The sequence below is a fragment of the Crocodylus siamensis genome, chromosome 5 (assembly GCF_052110815.1).
Source record: "Crocodylus siamensis isolate JL-2025a chromosome 5, ASM5211081v1, whole genome shotgun sequence".
In the NCBI taxonomy this organism is placed as follows: Eukaryota; Metazoa; Chordata; order Crocodylia; family Crocodylidae; genus Crocodylus; species Crocodylus siamensis.
The window spans coordinates 145,899,684-145,922,590 of NC_143399.1; the positions used below are offsets into that span (position 1 = coordinate 145,899,684).

General features: G+C 43.5%; 1 protein-coding gene across 1 annotated transcript in view; it reads right to left on the reverse strand.

Moving 5' to 3' along the window:
* Positions 1 to 22,907, reverse strand: part of KCNH8 (potassium voltage-gated channel subfamily H member 8) — a 338,731-nt gene that overhangs the window by 105,460 nt on the left and 210,364 nt on the right. The window contains exon 6 of the mRNA XM_090049221.1: positions 8,349 to 8,506. Within this exon, the coding sequence (XP_089905347.1) occupies positions 8,349 to 8,506 (158 nt within the window). The remainder of the gene's footprint in view (positions 1 to 8,348; positions 8,507 to 22,907) is intronic.

A 22,907-nucleotide genomic window follows, 5' to 3' on the forward strand; every position in this document is an offset into this window, starting at 1 on the left:
TGAGGCTATAACACATCTCAGGGAGATCCTGCCTTTACCATACTGATATAATTATAATTATATATATTAATGCATATCATTCATATTCATTAACTGACTCCCATACACTCAATCCCCAACACCTCCATACACCCAATTCTGATGTGATTTGCTTCACAAACCCTTTCCTGTTCCTGCCTCAACTTCTTCCTCTGCACAAGATCTCACCAATTTTTTTTAAAGAGAAAACTGGCAATGTATGTTTGATAGTAGGTAGGGTCGGAAGGGACCTGAGCAGATCATCAAGTCCAACCCCCTGCCATGGGCAGGAAAGATTACTGGGGTCATACGACCCTGGCTAGGTGATTATCCGGCCTCCTTTTGAAGACCCCCAGGGTAGGAGCCATCATCACTTCCCTTGGAAGTTGGATCCAGATCCTAGTCACCCAAACTGTGAAGTAGTGCCTCCTGATATCTAGCCTGAATCTACTCTCAGTCAACTTATGGCCGTTATTCCTTGTTACTCCTGGTAACAGCGAATCTCCCATAACCTGCTGGTCTCCCTTGGCTAGTTTGTAGATGGCCACCAAATTCCCCCTCAGCCTTCTCTTGTGGAGGCTGAACAGGTTCAGGTCCCGTAGGCCATAGGGCCTGCCTTGCTGCCCCGAACATGTGAGTGGCCCTCCTCTGGACCCTCTTGATGCTGGCCACATCCCTCCTGAAGTGCGGTGCCCACAACTGGATGTAGTACTCCAACTGAGGCCTGACCAGTGTCTCATAGAGGGGGAGGATCACCTCCTTGGACCTGCTCATGATGCATCTGTGGATGCATGACAAGGTGCAGTTAGCCTTCCTGACCATGTCCCCATATTGGCGGCCCATGTTCATTTTGAAATCAATAGCGACTCCAGAATCCTTTTCTGCCTCTGTGCTGATGAGGAGGGAGTTCCCCAGCCTGTAGGTATGCTGCTAGTTCTTCCTCCCCAGGTGCAATACCTTGCACTTGTCTGTATTGTAACCCATCCTGTTCTCATCTGCCTACCCCTGTAACCTGTTCAGATCTACTTGTAGCCTGTCCCTCTCCTCCAGTGTGCCCACTTCTCCTCACATCTTAGTGTCATCTGCAAACTTGAACAAGGTGCTTTTCATCCCTTTGTCCAAATTGTTGAAGATGTTGAACAGTGTGGGCCTGAGGACTGAGCCCTAGGGGACCCCACTGCCCACATTCCTCCAGGATGAAAAAGACCCATCCACCACCACTCTCTGGGTGCGGCTCTCCAGCCAATTTGCGACCCATCTGACTGTGTAGGCATCAATGCCACAGTCACCTCATTTCTTAATGAGAACGGGGTGAGACAGTGTTGAAGACCTTCCTAAAGTACAGAAAGACTACGTCCACCGTGACACCTGCATCCAAGGATTTTGTGACCTGGTCGTAGAAGGCCACCAGGTTGGTCTGACAGGACCTGCCTCAAATGAACCCATCTTGTCGCCCCAAGCATGATCCCCCCTGCTGGTCCCTTGCAGATATGCTCCTGAATAATTTTCTCAAAGGCCTTCCCCAGGACCGGGGTAAAACTAACGGGCCTGTAGTTTCCTGGGTCCTCCTTCCTCCATTTTTTGAAAATGCAGCCCACATTGGCCCTTTTCCAGTTCGTCAGCACCTTGCTAGAGCAGCATGAGTGCTCGTAAACCTGTGCCAGGGGTCCTGCAATGACCTCTGCTAATTCCCTCAGTACTCTGGGGTGGAGATCATCAGGACCTGCTGATTTGAACATATCTAGTCCCACCAGAAGTTCCCTGACTAGGTCCTCACTGACCCTGGGCCTGGCAGCGCCTCCCCTGGGTCCTTCGGGGATCCCGGTGTGAGGGATGCCCTGGTCCCTGCTCAAAAAAAATGGAGGCAAAGAAATTGTCAGGACCTTCCCCTTCTTACCTTGTCCTTGCTTTCCCCTTTAACTTTCTTCTTCTCCTCTCCTGAATGGAAAAGTTCCTACTTGCTCATCTCTTATGCCTCCATCTGCCCTGTAGTTTCATTGAATCCATGCTCTCCGTTCTTACTGTCCCCTTTACCTCTCACTATTTTCTGTCTTTCCATTCAGAATGCAAACATCTTTCAGTCTCTTTTGTTTTAAAAAGCACCTTGACCCCCTTTGCTTCTTCAGCTAATGCCCTATGTATAAATTCACTGAACATGCTATCCACTCCTTTACCATTCTGTTAGGCGTCTCTCACCTGGCTTCTACCACTTGTACTCCATTTAAATTTCTCTTGCCAAAATTTTTAAAATCCTCCTCTTAGCCAAATCACAGAAGCATCCTCCTTCATCTTTCAGAGGCCTTCAACACAGTTGACCATGCCCTTTCCTAGCTTCTGTAACTTCATTGTCTTATAGGTTTCCTCATACATCTGTTATCATTCGTCCAGTCTGTTCTTCAAGACAAATTTCTCATTTGCTCTCTGTTTTCTTAGAGTTCAACAAACTCTATCTTTGGCCCTGTTTACTTCTCTCTATGTACCACATTTATTCGAATACAAGACAACCCCGGCTATAAAATGAGCCCCCAGTAATTAGATTCTATATATGAAAAAAATATAAATTTGTTATACTTGTCTAGGTATAGAATCTAACTATTGGAAGTCTGCCTTAAATTGTCCCCTCCTAGTGCTACAGCAGGGAAAATAAATCTGGGGGAGAGGGAGCAATCGGGTTTCCCCCCAAACTTTCCCCTTCTGCAGCCCCCACCCTTTACTGTCTGTCCCTGCTCTCTCTGAGCACATGGAAGCAAGGAGAAAACCCTGGGTGCACCTACACAAGATGGTTACTGCACAGTAGACTTATTAACTCTGCAGTAAATGTCTCAATGTCTACATATGTGCCCCTATTAAGGCTCACAAAACTAATAAACCCCACAGCAGGGTTGTACTTATAAAATATAAGTATAACCCTGCTGCAGAGTATTTTCATGTGCAGTAGCACACATGTAGATGCTATCCCAGCTGGCTGGGACACAGGGTGCTTCAGTGTGGGGCTAGCTGGCAGGCAGCCTCCATGCTGAAGAGCCTCCACATCTCAGTCAGCCACTCTGTAGCACATGGACCTGGTCAGAGTAGCTTGGGCTGACAGGGGATCTGGGGGGTCAGTATGCCAGACCAGGGCTGCCCCAATCAGGCTCCATGTGCTATGGGCTGGTTGAGGCACGAAGGTGCTGGAGTCTGGAGCTAGCCAGCAGATAGCCCCCACATTGAAGCACCCTCATGCTCTAGGGAGCCACTCCATAGCACATGGTGCAGGGGCTGGAATCCAGCTGGCTGCTGAGGTACAAGGGTGTTTCAGTGGGGGAGAGGGGTGGCCTGTTGGCTAGCCCCATGTGAAACACCCTTGTGCCTCAACTAGTCCCTCCGAAATACATGAAGCCCAGTCAGAGCAGCCCTGGACTGGCAGGCTTCCCCTTCTCCCACCCCCTGGGTCCCCTGCCAGCCTGGCTGCTCCAACCAAGACTCCACATGCTGCGCACAAATAAACTCTGGAGCAATACTTTTTGGAGTTTTTTGCTTGATGTGAACAAATATGAATTTACCTCACTCTGGACCAGTAAGTTCCAGAGTTTATTCATGTGCAGTAAATTGCACATGTCAATGTACCCCCTGACCTTGAAATAACATGCCTGTAGTAATCTGCATATAGACAAAGTTGGAGGTAGAGAAATGGTTTAAAGACAGAGATGCTGAAAATATATTCCTAGTGAAAGTGACTTGGGTGGCAGAATGGGAAGAATGGAACTCATACTTTACTGCAAGAGTCAGGAAAGCAAAGGGAGAAGTAGAAAGAGTGAAAAAGGAGAATGGCCAGGAGGAGGTACTGAACACTGTGGCAGACTTCTATGAGGATTTGTACAGAAAGCAGAAAATTGATACAGAGCAGAAAAGGAGGGGTTTGGGAGACATCAAGGAGAAGGTGGAGGATGAAGGGAAGGATGAGTTAGGGGGGAACTAAGGATAAGAGGTAGAAAAGTGTTTGAGAACTTTTAAAGGAGACAAGTCATCAGGAAAGCATAGGCTCCCAGCCAAATTTTACATGAAATTCTGGCCGTGGGTGGGATAGGATTTGTTGAAAGTCTTCAGAGAGACAATGGAAGAAAGAAAGATTGGGGATGGTTTTGCAGACAGAGTAATGGTGCTAGTGTATAAGAAGGGAAACCAAGAATGCCTCAAGAACTGGAGGCTGATCACACTATTGAATACAGATGATAAAATCCAGGCAAAAGTCACAGGGGAGTGAAATGCTCACTGTATATGAATGATATGGGCATCCATTCACAGTGCTGCTGCAAAAATGTTTCTATCCTGCCATGCTGCCTATATCACCTGTCTACATGCATCCTGCAGCTGGTTCCCCTTCTATATCATATAAAACAAAGGCTAGTTGTCTTCATTCTCAAAGACTTTCACAGCCTGTGCCTACTCTAATTGCCTCTTCTTTCATATTAGCAGGTTGTCCTTTCTCTCTGATCATCCAACAGTTAAGGCCTCCATTACCCACTTGTTAGATTTTCAAATGTATAAATTCATTCTCATATGCAAAATTCTTTCCAGCCTCTTTCACATCCCTCATTAAAACTCACCTTTGCCATGATACCTACAAAAGCTTAACAATGGTTAGGCTGCTTTTGGTTTGGAACTACAAACTGTAATGCAAACCAATATGATTTCAGTGTTACCTTTTGCTTCCCTACATGCCTCTACTCATTTATGGTCTCTTGCTTTATACTTAAACTGTAAAATTTCTGGAGTTCTTCAGTTCCATTTCTAAAACACCCAGAAGAAAATGGCTCTGGTCCATGCCAAAGGTTCTGAGTCAATACATAGATTAATTAGAAAGATTAATAATAATTACATGTGCGCCTCCAACTGGGTCTCCATGCACTACTGTAATATAAATAAAGGTAATTCATTTGAGCTACAAGCACTCAAATTGAGGTGTAAACATACTATGGTATGGCAAAAGCAATATTATGATTAGAAAAAAATCTCTGGGCATGTTATACTTGTATAAAATATACTCATTTCCAGATTCTATAGGTCATTTATGTCAAAACTCCAAACTTTGATCCTTTTTTCCAGTGCCACTGGATATTAATAGCAGGTTAAACATTAATAAATTCCTTTTTAATAGGAATAATGGCTATTAGAATGGCTAGAAAAACATTTCATTTTTATTAGGACTAAAAATAACCCATATTTTGAAACCATGCCATCATAATTTGAACATGAGCATAATACATCATGTTTAATTACACTGAATTTTCTCATTAGCCAGTCCAAATGTTTTTCTTCTATTGTGTTCAATCTGTCATTGGAAAACCTCAGATGCAAGCAGGCAGCTTTATTTCCTCTATCATAAATTTAGAAAGACAAAATGAAGAATCAGCACTCAGACTTGTGCCTGGGTAAATCTGCTTTGCCTATAAATACAAGACTAGCTAAATTTCTCCATTTGGGTAATTGATTTAGACTAGCAGGATTAACCTTTTCTTCTGAAATGACAAAGACACAAACCCATGCAATCTGAAATCACAGTAGACTACTGAAGGGAGATAAGGGATCCAATTTGATGTAGCTAAATTTGATATACATTATTGAAGTCTTTGCTTGCAGTGAAAGCAGAAGGAAATAACAGGGAATCGTACTAGTTATTTTTTAATGAAAAGATTATCTACAGGGATCTTCATTTGCCTATTCATTACAAAATTACTTTCTGGGTTTGCTTCTCCACTGTTTTGTACTATATGTAGTCATTCACACTAATGGAAATGGAGTACAAATTGATGGAGTACCTTAGTATTGATATAATATTCAAATTTCTAATTTGGCAACATTTTACACCACTTTTTAACAGATGTAAACATCTGTACAGGTGCAAAGCACTGTGGATGCAAAGATGTAACTATAGTTTGTTAAAAGGCATGGCAAGGAGGGCAGATGTATTTTAATCATATTAAAGAATCATAGAAAAGTAGGGCTGGAAGGGACCTCAGGAAGTCATGTCATCCAGTCCCCTGCTCAAAGCAGGATCATATCTATTTAAATGACCCCAGACAAGCATCTGTTTAACCTGCTTAGATTAATAATTTCCAAGGGTGGAGATTTCACAAGCTGTCTAGGTAGTCTGTACCAATGGTTAAACACCCTTATAGTGAGACAGTTCTTCCTAATATCCAATGTAAATTTACCCTAATACAGTTTAAGACTAGTGCTCCTTGTCCTGTCCCCTGCAGTCACAGAGAATAATTTATCTCAATCTTCTTTATAACCATCTTTCAGGTATTGGAAGATTATTATCAATGCCTTCTCTTCTCCCCACAAGTCTTCTCTTGTCCACACTAAATAATCCTAGTTTTTGCAGTCTTTCCTCATAAGGCACATTCCCAAGCCGCTAATTGTTTGTCACTCTTTACTAGACTCTTTTTAATTTGTACACCTTCTATAGGGCATAGATGAACTTTCACTTGGAGTGGTTTCAAAGGCAGGGGGGGAAGGTGGGCGGAGAAGGGAGAGCTACTAAGTAATATGCAGCAGTTGTTATCCTCTAAGAGCTAGGTGCTCATGAATCTGTAGCTATTCAAGTATTTCCCCAGCTTTGACCCAGCTGTATCCAGGGTTAAAGTAGGAGTGTTTTTTCTACATTTATATGGCAACAGGTTAGTGCACACTTAGCACTAGAGGGTAACAAGTGATATTTCAGCTGGGGCAGCAACACCCTTCCCCATTTGAAATAGCTCCAATTACATTCTTTGTCCACAGACATTTTTATTACTGTGACAATGAGAAAATTTGTTCTTTGATAAAAGTTTTCTCTTTCAGAATCCATGATAAACATTCCCTTCTTCTCAATGCCATCAGTATTGGTTTGGAAGGAAATAATTTATTCTAGCCATCGTAAGGACAAACAATTGTTTCTTTTTCTTAAAATCTTTGAAGAAAATGATCTGACATGTTTTATTTAAAAAGTTGCAAGGTAGATTTATTACTGTAAATTCCATTTATGTTGGTTAATGCAGTTATAATGTTGGGGCTGGAGACACTAGTATTCCTATAATTGCAAGTGTGTGATGTGAGAACCTGTAAATTATTGACTAACTGGAATTAACAGTTAAAACTTGAGACACGAATAGTTAGATTTCAAATGTGCTAGACAAATGTCAGAGAGGTAACATAATAATAAAATAAATAAATGTCATGAGGTTTGTTAGTTTTGCTCTCAAAATGAGAGGGTTTTTTTTTTGGTTTTTTTTTTAGCATTCATGTGAGCAACTTTCATTAATGGTAATGACAGATATGTTTGTCCATTATAGAAAGTACATTATCCCATGAATTGGGAAATGCATAAAATCAAGTCCTCCATTCTAGTTCTCCTCCTACCTGGAAAACCCATAGTAATGAGAAAAAAATCTCTTCCAAAATTGTTCCCAAGTTAGGCTTCCAAGTAGAAGACAAGGAGTGTATGAGCAGGAAGAAATGAAAGCAAATTCTATGGAAGCTCCACCCTCTGCTGAGGAAGTGGCTACATTCATTCAACTTTACCCCTTTCTTATAGGCCTCTCCATCTGGGCAGAGCACTCACTGCTCTCAAAGAAATGGGAGATGGATACTGAACATAGAGATTGATGCTCTGAAGAGCATTAAAAGCCTATGGACTCCTGAGTCAATGGAAAATATAGGTTGCCATTGGCTACATATACATTTAAGATATTTTCAGCATGAGTACAGATTCATCCATTGCTGACAATGCTTGCCTGCAATGGATAATTCTGCCAGTGCAGATAACACTACTGAGGCTTTCTGCCAGGCAAGAGCTGAATTTCTAAATTTTAAAATAAACAGGAAGTAAAATTTTGCAAGAGGGGGAGGGGCAATATAGTTTCCTTTATAGATTATGAATACTGGGGGGGGCGGGGTGCAGAGGGGAATAAGCAGAAAGCATCCCTCATTTAACTTCATCTAACACCTTTAATAACACTTTTCAAGTTCTTCTTTGGCTTCCTAACATTTATTCACTCAGGAAGGAATCCAGTGCACACTTATATTGTCAGAAGACTCTCTGGTTTTGCCTAATAGTTCTCTGTATGGTCTTATCCCCCTTGCACTGAATTATTAGCATCTAATCCCACTACAGCACTACTTAAATCAGTAGGACTACCGTTGAAGTAAGCTGATTCTCAGGAGGATGAAAACTAATAGAAATCTTTGTCAATAGAAAACAAACACATTTAAGTTTTTTGGTTTTTTTAATAGAACAAAAATGTTTATTCACAAAAGTGACCAACTTGAGATAAGTAATATTAAAAATAAAGAAATGTAGTACTCACCACGGAGACATTAAACGCATAAAGGAGATCAAAAGGAAGTGCAGCTATTAAATCAATGATGAACCAGGTAGTTACATAGTGGATACAAATAGATCTCGCTTCGAATATAACTTGGCCAGACTTGCTGACATATGATGTTCGGAAATTTAAAATAATATCTGCTTGACAAAGAGAAGAAACAGAATTAGATACAGCAGTTCCTCTGACAATGGGACTGTAATGCCAATCACAGCAGCAAGTATATTTTGTTTATTCCCTGACTGGACACAGAATGAAAATGAGCGAAACCAAAAAGCTACATTGCAGAGGCCTGCTCTGCACATTGCTTGTACCATGCAATTGCCAGATTAATTATGCAACTGATTTAGAGCAGCTAGACATGAAGATTAACAATCACACCATAAAAAGGTTCAACCAACTACAATGTTATTGCTTGAAAATATGTAATAACTTTATAGCTGGTTGCTATTTAGCTTTAATTTACACATATAGCAAGGTCTGGCCCTGCAGCTGGGAGCCCCATCAGCTGACTAGGTTCCCAGCTTCATGGGGGCATCATGTGTAGCCAGGGCTGGAAGCCCTGCAGCTGAGGGAACTCTCAACCCCAACACTGCTGGGCAGCTGTGCCAGGGCTGTGGGTACAACTATGATCTTCCAGCCCTGGGGATGTGTGGAGCTCTTTCATGCCTGGGAGATGGCAACTGCTGCAGTCTTCCAGCTGTGGTTGTGTATGGAACACCAAGTGGCTTGGAGCCCCATCAGCTGAGTGGGTTCCCAACAGTGGCTCCCAATGCACTGGCAATAAAGTACCACAAGATCTAAAGTGCAATCCCATAATCACTCCTTCTGCCATGCACACGTGGCATGACAGGAGGCACAACTGTGTGGATTGCACATTTTGCCTTTACCTGCATGTGTTGAGGGGCCCTCGGTGTCCATATTTTAAAAAATCTTTACTAAGGTCCTGATCCTGCAAACACTTTGCCTACCTGCTTACTCTCATTGAAGCAGTTACATATGTAATGTTACTCTTACATGCAAGTCTTTAAAGGGAACCTAAATTATTATTTGCATTGATTATAAAGGGAGTTTTGCATGAATAAAAATTAAGAAAATCTTCAAGATCTGAACTTCACATTTGACAGGGGAGCCTCAATGCTTCTCATGTCCCACAAAATGAGGACAATATCCTGCTCTTAAGCTATGCACACAGCTCATATTGATATAAGTATGAACTGCTGCTCCAACCTCTACTGATGTCAAAGGAGCATGGCCATGGATCAAGGGAATTATTTTTAAACCACCAGGAAAGGGTGCAAAAGGGCAATAAAGTTGGATTTACTTCTGTTCATGAAAGCAAAGGGATGCACAATGATGGACACAATAGAGTGCGTAACCTGGCACCATGGAGTTCTGTGAGCTTTTAGAGATCTGAGGGTGAGGGTTATGAGGTTACCAACTAGAAGAGCAAGGATTTACTGTCTCCAGATAGTAAGAAATTCATATCAGAAGCTAGGTTAAGCCTGAACTTTAATGAGATGAGGAGAGCTGATCATGTTCTTTCTGAACACTTAAGAAAGAACTGAGAGCTTTTTCCAACCGGCAGAATTGGTTTTGCCTTTGAACTTTATAGTCTGGATGTATCAGAAAACTTCCTCAAACAAACCCAAGGAAACAAAAGATTGGGCCTGGAACCAACCAAAAATCTGACCCTACCTCCAGGATTCACTATACGCTAACAGTTAGGATATAAAGTTTGAAGTTCCTACCACATTCCTTCGCTGAGACTATCTGTGACTTCAGCCCATCCCATGTCCTCTGTCATTTACCTAGTTTGTGTCTACATACCTTAGTCAGCTTTGGAAGAAACTTCATATTGCTCTATTGTTTTATTGCTCTCATCAGAATAAGCAAAGCAAGCAGCCCAGCTTTGGTGTAAAGGAAAATAAAGCAAGGCTGCCACATGGACCCCTGATGTTTTATTTAGGGCATGATTAACTGGTTAATCATGTCTTAAATAGTAACCTGGTGACACATTCAAGTCAGTTTAAGATGTGATAATACAGTAAATGAGCCACCAAGCTATTCCACATATATTCCATGAAGAACAACCTTTGGTAGCTCATTTGTATCACACCTTAAATTGTACATATCACCTTCAACTGAGTGTCAGAATCCAGCAGGGGGCAGCCCCAGGATCCAGCTGTCTTGACAGCCCAATCCTAGGGTGCCTGGGTGCTGGGACCTGTAAAGACCCGAGCTGGGGTTTTGACAATCAGCTGACTGAGGCCAGGGACCTGACTGGGTCCAGTATCAGAACTTGGTTAGGCCCTCAGACCCAACTGGCAATCAGCTGGTTGTCTGCACTTGGGTTTTAACTTGCAGGTCCAGAGGGAGCCCAGTACCATGATCCCAGATTCCCCCTGCACTGGCAAAATAAGCCATGATAGGGATCAAATCCCTGTTGCCAACATTGTGTGGCACAGCAGGAGGCACCGTTGTTGGTATTGTGGCTTAGATTCCACTGCACCTTGAATTAAAGGTCTCTTAGAGGCCATTGATAGATAGACACAATGTTGTCATCCCAAACCAGTGGAAAGAAGTAGTAAATACCATAATACTTCTACACTACAAAAATTAAAGCACCTTTATCTGTTCTTTCTCCCACTTACTTGTATATGCTGTGTTTTTCTATTAATTTTTTTATCAATGTCAAATGTTGACTGCTGATGAGTTCTCATTTATTTCCCCACAAGAAGATAGTTAATGCCTATAAGATACTAATAATATCTTCCTGAGAGTTTAAAATATTAACTAACAAAAGACAGTAAATTACCACACTGTAAAAGTACCTAGATTTTTGAATGTCAAGATTTATGGTATGGCTTTTATAATAAAGTCAGGCCAGTGCCCCTTTACACAAAAAACAAAAACTTCTAAGCCAAAATAATTATTTTACAGGTGCAAGAAGGACACTAGAAACCCTGAGAATCCAGTACTACCACATGCATACACTGATTACTATCATTATACCATAACCTTCTCTCTTGGGTGAGGGAGTGGGGGTAGGTTATCTGGCTAATGGGAAGTCACTCTTTTAAGGATGCTCCCCACTAAAGTGCCAAGGATTGGCATGGGGGATGGGGACAGGGGACAGAAGAGTCATTTTCTAACCCAATTAGCTGGTTAGTGGAAGTTCAGGGGAACCATTTTCCCTTGTGCACCTTTGGGCGGGTACATAAATCCTGTTCCTTCAACTGGGGCACTCTCCTGTATCCAAATTAGCAGCTCTGATCCTGAAGCATATGATCAAGATTTGGGTCTGTGGTGAGCATTATACTAATAAACTGATAGACTGGGAAGGAATGTTTTGGCTCAGCTCCAGCGCAGGGTGTAGAAAGGGGTTGCCTTCCTCACAGCAGTGTAGGAAGTCAGGGGCATACATCAAATAAAGATTAAAATTATTACAGCTTAACAGAGAAGCAGGTATACAATGTAAGCAACCAGTAAGAAATCAGAACAGGAGCCCCCAAAGTCTGAAACAACAGGAAATATATATGAAGGGAAAGTAGGTATGTCCCAGGAAAGGGGGCATGCCTCAACAAATAGAGAAAGCCTTGGGGTGCCCATTTGCAGAGGCATGCCCCAAGTGTTGTTTTACAGGATCAGGTCCCTGAAGCCCCTAGAGTGACAGGGGCCTGGCCCTACAAGACAGTGGGTGATGTCTGTTTCACTTAATGAAGGGGATCAGCCGATCTGCTTCATTTAGCAAGATATGGTTACAGCCTGATGCACTTATAGTTTCAATCTAAATAAGCATTGTATTTTTTGTCCTGTATGAGGAGGATAACAGATTTTTACATCACCCTAGAAAGTATCAAGAGAAAAATTAACTCTTTGAAAGTAACATTGTAACTTCTATTATACCAAGGAGAAAAAGAATAATGAAAAAAATAGCCTGAGCTTGCTTGTTCCCCACTCATATGGGGTTTAGTCCCCCTAAATTGAAAGGGTGGGGGTTTTAACGTTGTGGGTTTTTAATTGTGACCCACCCTTTCAATTTAGGGGCTTCTGTCACAGTGATGGCCTGCTGTCAGCTCCCCCTCCTCCTCCCGCTGTGGACAGCCTCTGCCAGAAAAAAAAAAGGCCCCACTTTCTTTTTTTTTTCCCGGTGGAGCCTACCTGCCTCTCCTGTGGCCAGGGAGCAAGCTGCCAGTGGGCCCTGAGATGCAGGGGGGAGCGGGGGCGCAGTCCTTCCCTCTGCAGAGGTGGTACCCCCTGGGCAGCACCCGACCTTAAGCACTGCACCCAGGCAGTCCTGGAGGGCACCCCCACCATGAAGGGAAGAAATGGGCCCCCCTCCCACAGCTCTGGGCCTGCCGGCAGATTGTGCCCCAGCCACCGGAGAGCCAGGCAGGCTCCACCAGGAAAAAAAAGGGGGCCCCTTGCCACTGTTTCCTCCCTGCTCCCCTTGGCAGAGCCTGCCTGAACAGCCCCTCAGCTGCCGGGGGAGGCAGGGGGCAGTGCTTCCCTCTGTGGTGGTAGCACCATGGGGCTGCTCAGGCAGGGTGCTAGCTGGGCAGGTGCTGCCTCAGCTCACAGGCAGGCAGCTCTCAGCCCCATATAACAGTGCATGGGGTGCTGGAAGCCAGGGCATGTTTGGGAATCTCAACCTTAGTGGGCTTCCAGTGCTTAGTGGGCTGCCACCTTCTCTGACCATCCAGGAATGGAGTAGCTTGCCCCCAGGGTAGTGTGGGAAGATGGCAGGAGGGTGGCTCGGTATGCTGGCAGCCAGAGAAGGGGGTGGGGATGGTGCACAGGGTGCTGGAACGCCAGACATGTTGTATGCCAGACATGATGTACATGTGCATGGTTTTTTTAATCCAGAAAAGTACAATTTGTCCTGATCAAACTAAAATACATTGGAGGTGGTCTAAGTTGCCACACTCAGATACATTTTTACATGGAAAAAATCATGCATGTATACATAGTCATGCTATTACATGAGACAAATGACAATTTCTTGTCACTTTTTGTCACATGTATGTGGCCCCACCATGTGTACAAGCACCCATATTCTCTACAAAACATGTCTTAAGTAAATGCCAGTAGTTTCTTTTCTCAGCCCTTCCTTTGTTTTGTCTGTATATTTGTTAGTTTGAAGTTTAGCACAGGAAAGTTGCTAATCTCAACATATTACTTAACTCTCCTTTTTAAAGCTCCTTATATCAGCTTTCAATTCCACCTCATATGGTGTGAATGCCACTTTGTTTGATAATGAAATGCAGGCACAAGAAAGTCAGTGTAAATATAATTTGGGGAAGGAGGAACAATTCTGGGAAAAGAGAAGCAGTTATTGAAACTAGGAAGAAAAACTGTGCAGGAAGAAAAATTTTATCATGTTAACGTGGATGCCTCCTTCAGCCTGAGGTACACTTAATGTATTTTATGCAGCTAGTAACAAAACTTCTTTACAGTTTCTAAATATAATAGATATTAACTTATCTATACCAAAGAGTTCTGCACCAAGTGTGGGACTTTCTTCTGAAGGACAAACACATGTTAATTGCTGACCTAATATTAGAGATTGATTTTGATTCTGTTAATTTTGTTACATCTATTTTTTCTGAGCAGATTTGAGGAACCGACAGTAATTTGTTTTAAAAAAGTAGACTCCCTGAGTGACCAGGGAGCAAGTGAACAGCAAAAAGGGCAGGTTGAACAAGCAGTTCACTGGGAGCAAGAGGATGAAGGGGAAAAAGAAGGTGGAGCCAAGCACCAGGAACCAGATCCAGCCCCAGGAAGGTAAGTGAGCCAGGGTGGCCTGTGTGTTGGGCTTGCCAAGTGTTTGTTCGGTGGGCTGTGTGCTTGGGGTATGCTCTGAGCAACTGGGAGTGCTACTAGCTGAGTGATTGCTGCCTGTGTCTGACACCAGCCCTACTCAGGGGGCAGAGCTGGGTCCAGCAGGGTATAAAAGGAGATTCCCCTTGAGACCAGGGAATAAGTGAACAGGGACAGGAAACAGGGCAGTTTGCAAGCAGTCACAGGTCAGTTCACTACCTCCCTCTCTGAGGGGGAGCTTTTAAGGTAATTTCTTTCTTAATATTTAGTTTACTTTTATATTTAGTGTAAGCAGCTAAAACTCAGGAGTTAGACCAAGACTTAATCCCCTTGCTTAACTAGAGTCCTGAGTGAGGGGCAGTTCTCTAGGGAGTTTGCCTGGAAACTCTTTCACTTTTCTTCACTGTAAGCTTAGTGAGAGGAAGCAGGGGAAAGGGAACCTTGCAGGACCAAGGAGCGGTGAACAGGACAGCCTACCGGTGAGTTTTCTAGGGAAAGTCTGCTTGGAAAGCAGGAAGAGAGAGGCAGTGAAATTAGAGACCCAAAGAAATGGCCGGAGAATGTTGCAACGTCAGAGCCGCCGCCACTGCCAGCACTTCTGCTTGGACCTGTGAGGTGTTTGTCCAGTCAGGACTGATCACCATTGAAGCTTTCATCCAGGTCCTGGTTTGGTGCTGTGGAGACTGCAGCTTGCAGGTTCCTTCCAGTGACAGACAGGAAGGGGAGTGACTGTGATGTGAGTGGTACCTTCTGTTCATGTCCCTCAGGGAGCAGGCAAAAATCTCTGTAAGAGGAGGTGGCAAGGCTCCAAAGCATCCTCTGCTATGAGGACTACTTCAATTTGATGCTGAAAGAGACCTCTAGGACTGTGGAGGAAGAACTGCCAGAGGCAGTATGAGAGAAGGAAAAGGACACAGACTCCCAGGAAGGTGGAAACTGGAAGTTTATGACCTCTGGCAGCAAGCAGAAATCTTCATTTCTACCTGCCACCATTTTTCTGGGGAACATATATAGAGCCCTAGCAACAGAGGAGGAGAAGGGGGACATTTAATTAATGGAGGAGGCCAGGCCAGGCATCCCCAAGTTTGGGAGGATTGAGACCACTGCCACAAAAAGAAAGAGATAGGTGGTGGTGGTTGGAGACTCCCTTTTGAGGGGGATGGAGGCATCCATATGCCAGTCTGGTCTGTTGTCTTTGGGGGTCTGCTATTTGCTTGGAGCCCAGACTCAAAATATCACAGGATTATTCAGACTCATCCCACCCTCTGATTACTATACCATGCTGCTTATCCATGTGAGCACCACTGATGTTGTCCGGGAGGACCCTGGGAAAATCAAAAGTGACTACAGGTCTCTGGGTGCAAGGGTGAAGGGAAGGGGGGGCTCAGGTGGCATTTTTCTTAATCTTTCTGGTCCAGGGAAAGGGCCCAGGTGGCAGAGGATGCATCCTTCAGATCAATGCATGGATGCACAGATGGGGTCACCGGCAGGGCTTTGGCTTCTTTGACCATGTGATGTTCTAAGAGTAATATGCTAGGAAAAGGGAAAAGCTAACAAAGAGGGGAAAGCATCTTCACAGACAGGCTTGCAAATATAGTGAGGGTGGCTTTACGTTAGGTTCTGCAGGGTATGGAGACCAAAGTCCTGATGTAAGTGGGGAAGCAGATGACTTGGAGAAGCACAATCAGGAGGGGATAACAGGAACCTCCATTCTTCCTCAAAGTACGGCAATCAGCTACCTCAGATGTCTGTACATGAATGCATGGAGCCTGGGAAACAAGCAGGAAGAATTGGAAGTCCTTGCACAGCCATGGAACTAAGACATTCTTGGAATAACAGAGACTTGGTAGGATAGCTTGTATGACTGGAGCACTGTCATGGATGGGTACAAACTGTTCAGGAAAGTCAGACAGTCTGCCACTTTCTCAGAAAAACAGAACAGGATAAATAAATAATAGCTATGACAAAAGTGGCAACAGCCAAGATGAAAGTGGCAGCAGCAGGACAATAGGATTTTAAAGATTTAAACACATGCCCATTTGCCCTGCTCTGCAGAGATATCTAAAATGCCTACATCCTAAAATACTGCTGTTGCGTAAGAGACTTTGCTCTATGCCCATCTTCATTAGAAAGGAGATAGCTTCTGAACTAGAACTTGCTTCTCTCATATCCATGCTCACTAAACAATTACCCTCTTCTGTGAGGAAGTATGACTTCAGTGCAACTGGAAAAAAATGGAAGATGATGGCTACTTTTGTGGAAGGTAGCCTCATTTTCACATGCAAAAATTAAACTGACATTAATATTAACATTAGGTTATGATTCCATTCCCACTGGTTGTAGTGAAAGATGGCAGACATTTTCCTGGGAGGAAATGCATGAGATTATGGGCACCAGTAAGAAAAAACATGAGAATTTTTTCAGGGCTTGATATCACCCAAGACCACAAATTCACAGTATTTATAATGAAATCAAAAGAGATGGCAGCTCTAGGGGTGCAGACAGACTTAACACTTGAACTATTCCAAGAATAGTTGGGAACCAGTTCACAACTATCTCTGTTCACAACTATCTCTGGGCAGAAGTGTCTATATGTACACTACTAATGTTTCTGAGTAAAACAGTCATCTTTCAGGGATTGTGCTGCTGCCAAAATGCACCTGGGCAGGGGGTGCGGTGATAGAATACCCAGAGCATAATGCCTTCCAGGGGTCAGTGCCCAGTTTCCCCAGGATTCCCCTAGTTGTGGAAGACTTGGATTGGAACAGGGGCAAAGTTAAGTGGTTGTCAGGTGCTGGTGGAGCTTCATGGCCTCCTGCTTATGGTTCCCAGAGGACTGGGTGCTCCAAGTCCCCAACAAAAACTCCCAAGTTTTTCTAAACCTTGTACTGGGAAGCTACCTTGTAGGATCCAAGGCTGAACTGGGTGGCAGGAGGTGGTAGGAATTAGAGAAGTTGCCAGGGTTTTCTTGTCCCCTGCTTCTGGGCTGTCACTGCTTCCTTCCACCCAAACCAGACCCTATGCCTCTGTTGCTCTGAATGCCTCACCTGTACAGACCATGCCTGTAGTTGCTCTGCATCCCATCAACCTCTGAGTAGTGTTACCCAGACAGGGGGTGATTGGGTATGTGCGTGTGCTGGGGCAAAGGAGAAGGTGGTTGGGGACTTTTGGCTCTTCATTCCACAGACTAGTTGCTTTATTACTTCTCAGAGTCTCTGCCTCATGCTGTGGCCTTAAAAGAACTTTCCTTAGAAAGCAGCTCAAGTATACGCCAGCAATTGCATGGAGATGTGTGTGCAGAGTGGAACCTGCAGGGCAGGGCTGGCTGCAAGACTGCAGTACAGAGGGCAAGGAACAAGAATTAAAGGGCTCATTCACTTCACATTGAATGTGGAATGGACAATCATTCTGTCCTATTAACTGTTCATTGTGCAATGGCTCTATTTCACCACCACCGGCACCCAACAATTGGCAGATGTTTATTTATTACAGACATAAAACCCATCCACCACAATCAGGGGGCCATACAACCCTCATAGCAACTGGCTACCTACCTGCACCGCAAACAAGCCTGATACCCCTGCCAAGGGTTCCTACCAGGGAAGTGAAATGGACTTGAAGGCTTTCTGCTTTTCCAACCCTGCAGACTGTGGTCTCTAAAGGCAATAGATCTTTGATCAGGAGAGTCTTGGCTGCATCTGAGAGCAGCCCCATTGTCCTGTATGGGTTTGGGTGGGTAAAGAGCAGTGTAGTTTGGGATGCCTGGAGGACTGACCAGATGCTAGGTTTGGAGTGCTCTGTACATAACATAGAGCTCTTTCTCAAAACACTGGCTCAAAACAGTACATGATTGTCCCGGTGTGCTTTTGAAATGTTCCAGGAAGTTTAAACTGGTCTTAAGCACCATGCGCATCTAGACTCTTGGGGTTTAAAGTATATGTAGAATGTTCTAAGTATTAAGTCTGTAAGTGTCCTAGGGGTAAAGTAAGATTTGAGAACTGGGAGCCACAAACAGATTTTCCTTTGGGCTTCCACCTATAACAGAGTCTTCCTCTTATTAAGATACCAGGCTTTCATTTCCTGGTCTTAAGTTTGCTAATTACTAGAAGATCTTAAGTGAATAAGACATATATAGAGGAAACTAGCAACACTTAATCTCACAAAACTAACTACTTTGGGACAAATCATATCTGGACCTGAAACCTCATTCTGATTTGTTTAAAATGGAACCTACACCTAAATTTATCAACTGATAAAACATGACTCCTGGGTGTACAACTTTTCATTACTCAGTCTTCTGGTTGTGTTTACCATACATTTGTCTAAAATTTACATGATGTTAAACCAAGAACCTAAGAAACTAAAAAATAGTGAGAAGACAACGTATTTCACCAAGGAAAAAAAAAAAATCTCCTTTGACTGATTTCACAAATAACAACATAAAAACAGGTTTAGTCATTTTCATTTTCCACTGCAATTTAGCATTTATACAGTGTCCAGCACAGCAGACATGAACCATAAGTGGCAACAGCTAAAATTATCTCAGTGTTCTCAAAACTGTACGTTTACATGGTTATACACTTCTATCGTGTCTGTATTTAAAGTTCCTCAAAATAGAGTGTGATTTAACCACAAGTGTCTTAGCCTTAGGTATTAGCTATTCTTATCCTAACAACCCAAATGGATTTCTGGTAACACATTCCTTAAGCATAATTATTCCACACTCCCAAGAAAGCAAAATAACCTCCTGAGATGTTTAGTTAATAGGAAATAGTCAGCCCCCACACACTTTTATAGACCTTTCAGTAAAAGCAGAGACCAAAAAAACCCCCCAAAAACAAAACCCAGAAAACGCCCCCAGTTCTCATGACATATCTGCATCTCTTTTTTTGTAACTATGGGCCTGTAAGTCATGGAACAGATCACACATATCTCTATATACAGTCAGAATAAAATAAAATTCTTCAATTCCTAAATAAGTCAAAGACCATAGTCTTTTTATTTATTTGTTTTTAAACGCTTTATGAAAGAGAACACAGTGGAATGGATAATGTTGATATAAAATAGAAGCAGTACAAAGCATTTTGTGGCATACAGAGAGTAGGACCATCACCTATTTCTAATTTTCTGATGTGATCCTTCTAAGAAATCATGATTTCAAGATCACGGAGTACAGACATGAACTAGCAAGAGCTTCATTAGATTCATCCTGGAAACAAACAGCATCCGTAACACTGCTGCTTACACTAAAATGTTATGATTCAGTCCATGCAGAGACCCTCTATCAGGTAGTCACTAGGGCTGTGCAAAACTTCGGTCCCTGATTTGATTTGGTGGAGATTTGCCTGATTTGGTGGCCGAATCTCCAAATCTAAATAGAATCAGGAGACCCTTTAATCTCTCCAGATCAAATCAGAACCCTCCTAAATGATTTGGACAGATTTGGAAAGAATCAATGATTCTGATATAGACAGAGCTATAATGTGTTTTCTACTTACCTCAAGGTACCAGGCAGCTTGTAAATGCTGAGATGCTGGGGCAGATGGAGCATCTCACAGAAGCATGGGAGGCTCCTTAGTGCTCTTGGCAGTGGACCCTGGAAGCACTTTCAGATCCACTGGGAGCATGCAGGAGGCCCCCTTGTGCCCCTCCCCCCCCCAGCTTGGCAACTGCTGCCTCCTGGGTTTGGAGGGGCACCCAGGTTTCCACCACGGCTGATCACCAAGCCAGAGGGGCATGGGGGGGGCGGTAGGGGGGCACATGCTTGGTGGTGGACCTGGAAGTGGCCTGGAAGTTCTTCCAGTCACTTTCCAGGTTCACCACACAGCACGTGGGAGGGCCTCCCACGGTCCTGTGGCATGCTTCATCTGCCCCAGCATCACAGCATTCATAAGCTGCGCCTGGTACCTTGAGCTATGTAGAAAAAACATTTAAAGCTGTGTCTATGGATGAATGGCCGATTCTCTGAATCAGCATTGAATCTTCAGATTCAGATTTATCCAAATCAAATCAGGGACAGTGATCTGAATCAATTAATCGAATCACTGTCCCCAATTCAGGCCGAACCTGAATCCGAATTGAATATGGCCCATTTTGCACACCCTAGCAGTTACCCAGCTGTTATAATTGGACCTAGCCTTTGGATCATACAGGCAGCTGTCAAAGATGTCTGGGTTTGGATCAAAGCACAATCACTGTTTCCATTTCAAGCCTGCAAGGCACATTCCTATTGCACACATCTAGAATTCATTCTGGGCATCTGAGACCCTAGAGTTGACTATGTAACAGGTTATTCAAGAAGAACAACTTTTGCAAAAGACACTCTCAGACACCTACTACATTTTTAGACAGCATTACAGAGTTAGAAATCTAGATAAAAGACCTGAACTGCAATTCTTTCCCCTCAGAGCCCGAACGACTTATAAGAGATCTGAAAGATTTGATTAGGGCCCTTCTGGTCCCTTCTGCTTTCCTCCAGCAAAATCTTTCTGTTCTTGCAATAAAATGGCTTCTTGCATGCAGAATTCCCATTTTTATTAACACAATCTTCAGCCCAAGCATAAAAATCCAGCATAAAACCATGCTAGGTTTACATGCACAATGTTTTTGCTTCAGTACAGGTAGTAAAACAGATGAGACTTAGTAGTTCAATCCTTGGCTGCTATGTGAAGGATTCTTTTTGTATTCCTACTTTTCTTAGCCTTGTTATGTATTCTATACATACAATAACATGTATCACTTCAAACTGTCTCTCAAAACAGAACACATATTAAGGAGAGATATAAAATAGAGGGACATAATGTACGTCACAATCTTAACTGAAGCTCACAAAACAAAATGAAATCCATAGACTGACAGAAGAAAGGAAGAAACTAAGAGCCTTGTTACATGTTGCACTTTGAGCTAAAAATCGTCTCTGTCCCCCACTTGCACAGCTATGACTTGTCACTGGACAGCAGGCAAGCAGGGGACAAACTAGGAGCTATAGTTGTGAGTTGCCAATAGAGGGCTCTTGAGTCAGGACATACTTCTATCCCTGCTTTAAGTGTGGGTGTGAGAGATGGGTTGGAGTGGGGGGAGCATGAAGCTGGGTAGCGGAGACAATAGGATGGGGGTGAGTAATGAAATGGGAGGTGGGAAGTAAATGGGGGTGAGGGAAGGATGGTGAAATGAAGGAAGTCAACCATGGAAGGAAACAATAAAAATAAGTGAAAACAAAAATAAATTAAAAAGAAACAATGAACAAATAAATTAAAGAAAGTCTTACATTTTTTTAAAAATTGGGATTGTGGTGTGGGCGTACTGGTTATGTGTCCTGTGGTGGCTTGGAGATGGAAGTGATGAAGGAAGTCACTTTACAGGAAGCTACTACCCCTGACCTTTGAAGGAAACCCTAGTTCATGGGCACACAGTCCTGCCCCCTACCTTATTTCCTCCACCTGGACCCATCTGTGCCATGTGACCTGGTTAGCTAGTGTGCACTCTGCAGGCTGCGAGTATGGGGTCGCTCATCTCCAGGTGGGAAGGTCAAACCCCCAGAGGTAGGACAGGGAGCTGGCTTGGTGGGCAATAAAGCTCAGGGAATGGAAAGTTTGTCCACATAGAACAGGGGAAAGGGACACTGCATCCTGGAACACTGGAGGACTGCAACTTGGGTGGCTTCTCACTGGGGCATGGTCACACATTAATGGAACACAAGCTGGGTAACACAGATCAGAGAGAAACCTGTGCTGGAGTGATATAACTTTAAGATGCCTAAAGTGTGCTTAAAACTAGTTTCAGGTGTTGTGTAAACAATCCAGGGGTTAAGAGGGCCAGGAGCCACCAAAAATTAACATGCAACAAAGCCTTAAGGAATGTTTCATGCAGAAAGTTAACAGCGAAATTCTCAACAAAAGCCAGAGCCACCAAAACCCATCTCCCTCAGAGAGAAAAGCCATACAGTTCCTATGATTCAACAACATAACAGAAATCAAAACCAGCACACAAAGGAGGGGCTATTGTTATTTTTAACCATCAAGAACTATTGTTATTCTTAACCATCAAGTCTACATCAATGACCACTGCCAGACGAGTGAAGATGTATGGTATTTTGAAAAAAACCCAAGCCAAAAAAAAGCTTGGCTGGCCAGAGCAACATTCCTGCTGCCAGCCAAGTTCCCAGCTGAACGAGTGTCATGGTTGCAGCCCCCCAGAACCCCAGGTAAGGCTGCTGGGGCCAACACAGTTGCTGGCACCAGCCTCCCCTATCCCACTTAAGGTAACCTGCCACGCACCACAGCACATGTAGTATTGGCGTTCCCTAGGGACAAGCAGCAGTGGAACAAGGCATGACGCTGCTACTTGTCCCTGGGAAAACAAACATCTGCACTCATCTGGATGTGGCCGTTGAGGCTAACAGACAACCTCTGACACAAAACATGATAAAGAACTCAGGGGAGAACCCCACACCAATATTAGCTCAGGAAGTGGAAAATATTATCAAATCCTTTCTGTAGCAGCTTCAGGAAAAACTACTTCCACTAATCCCCTACTTTCCTACCCCAGGAACATTTTATATTCTCCCAAATATTCACAAAAAGGTAGCTCTAGCAGCCCTATTATATCTAACAACAGTACCTTCACTGAAGAGGTATTGGCATCCATAAAACTAGCATGAAGCCACTTGTCATGCAAAGAGTAAGTTTTCAGCAAGATTCTACAAGGTACAATGGACTT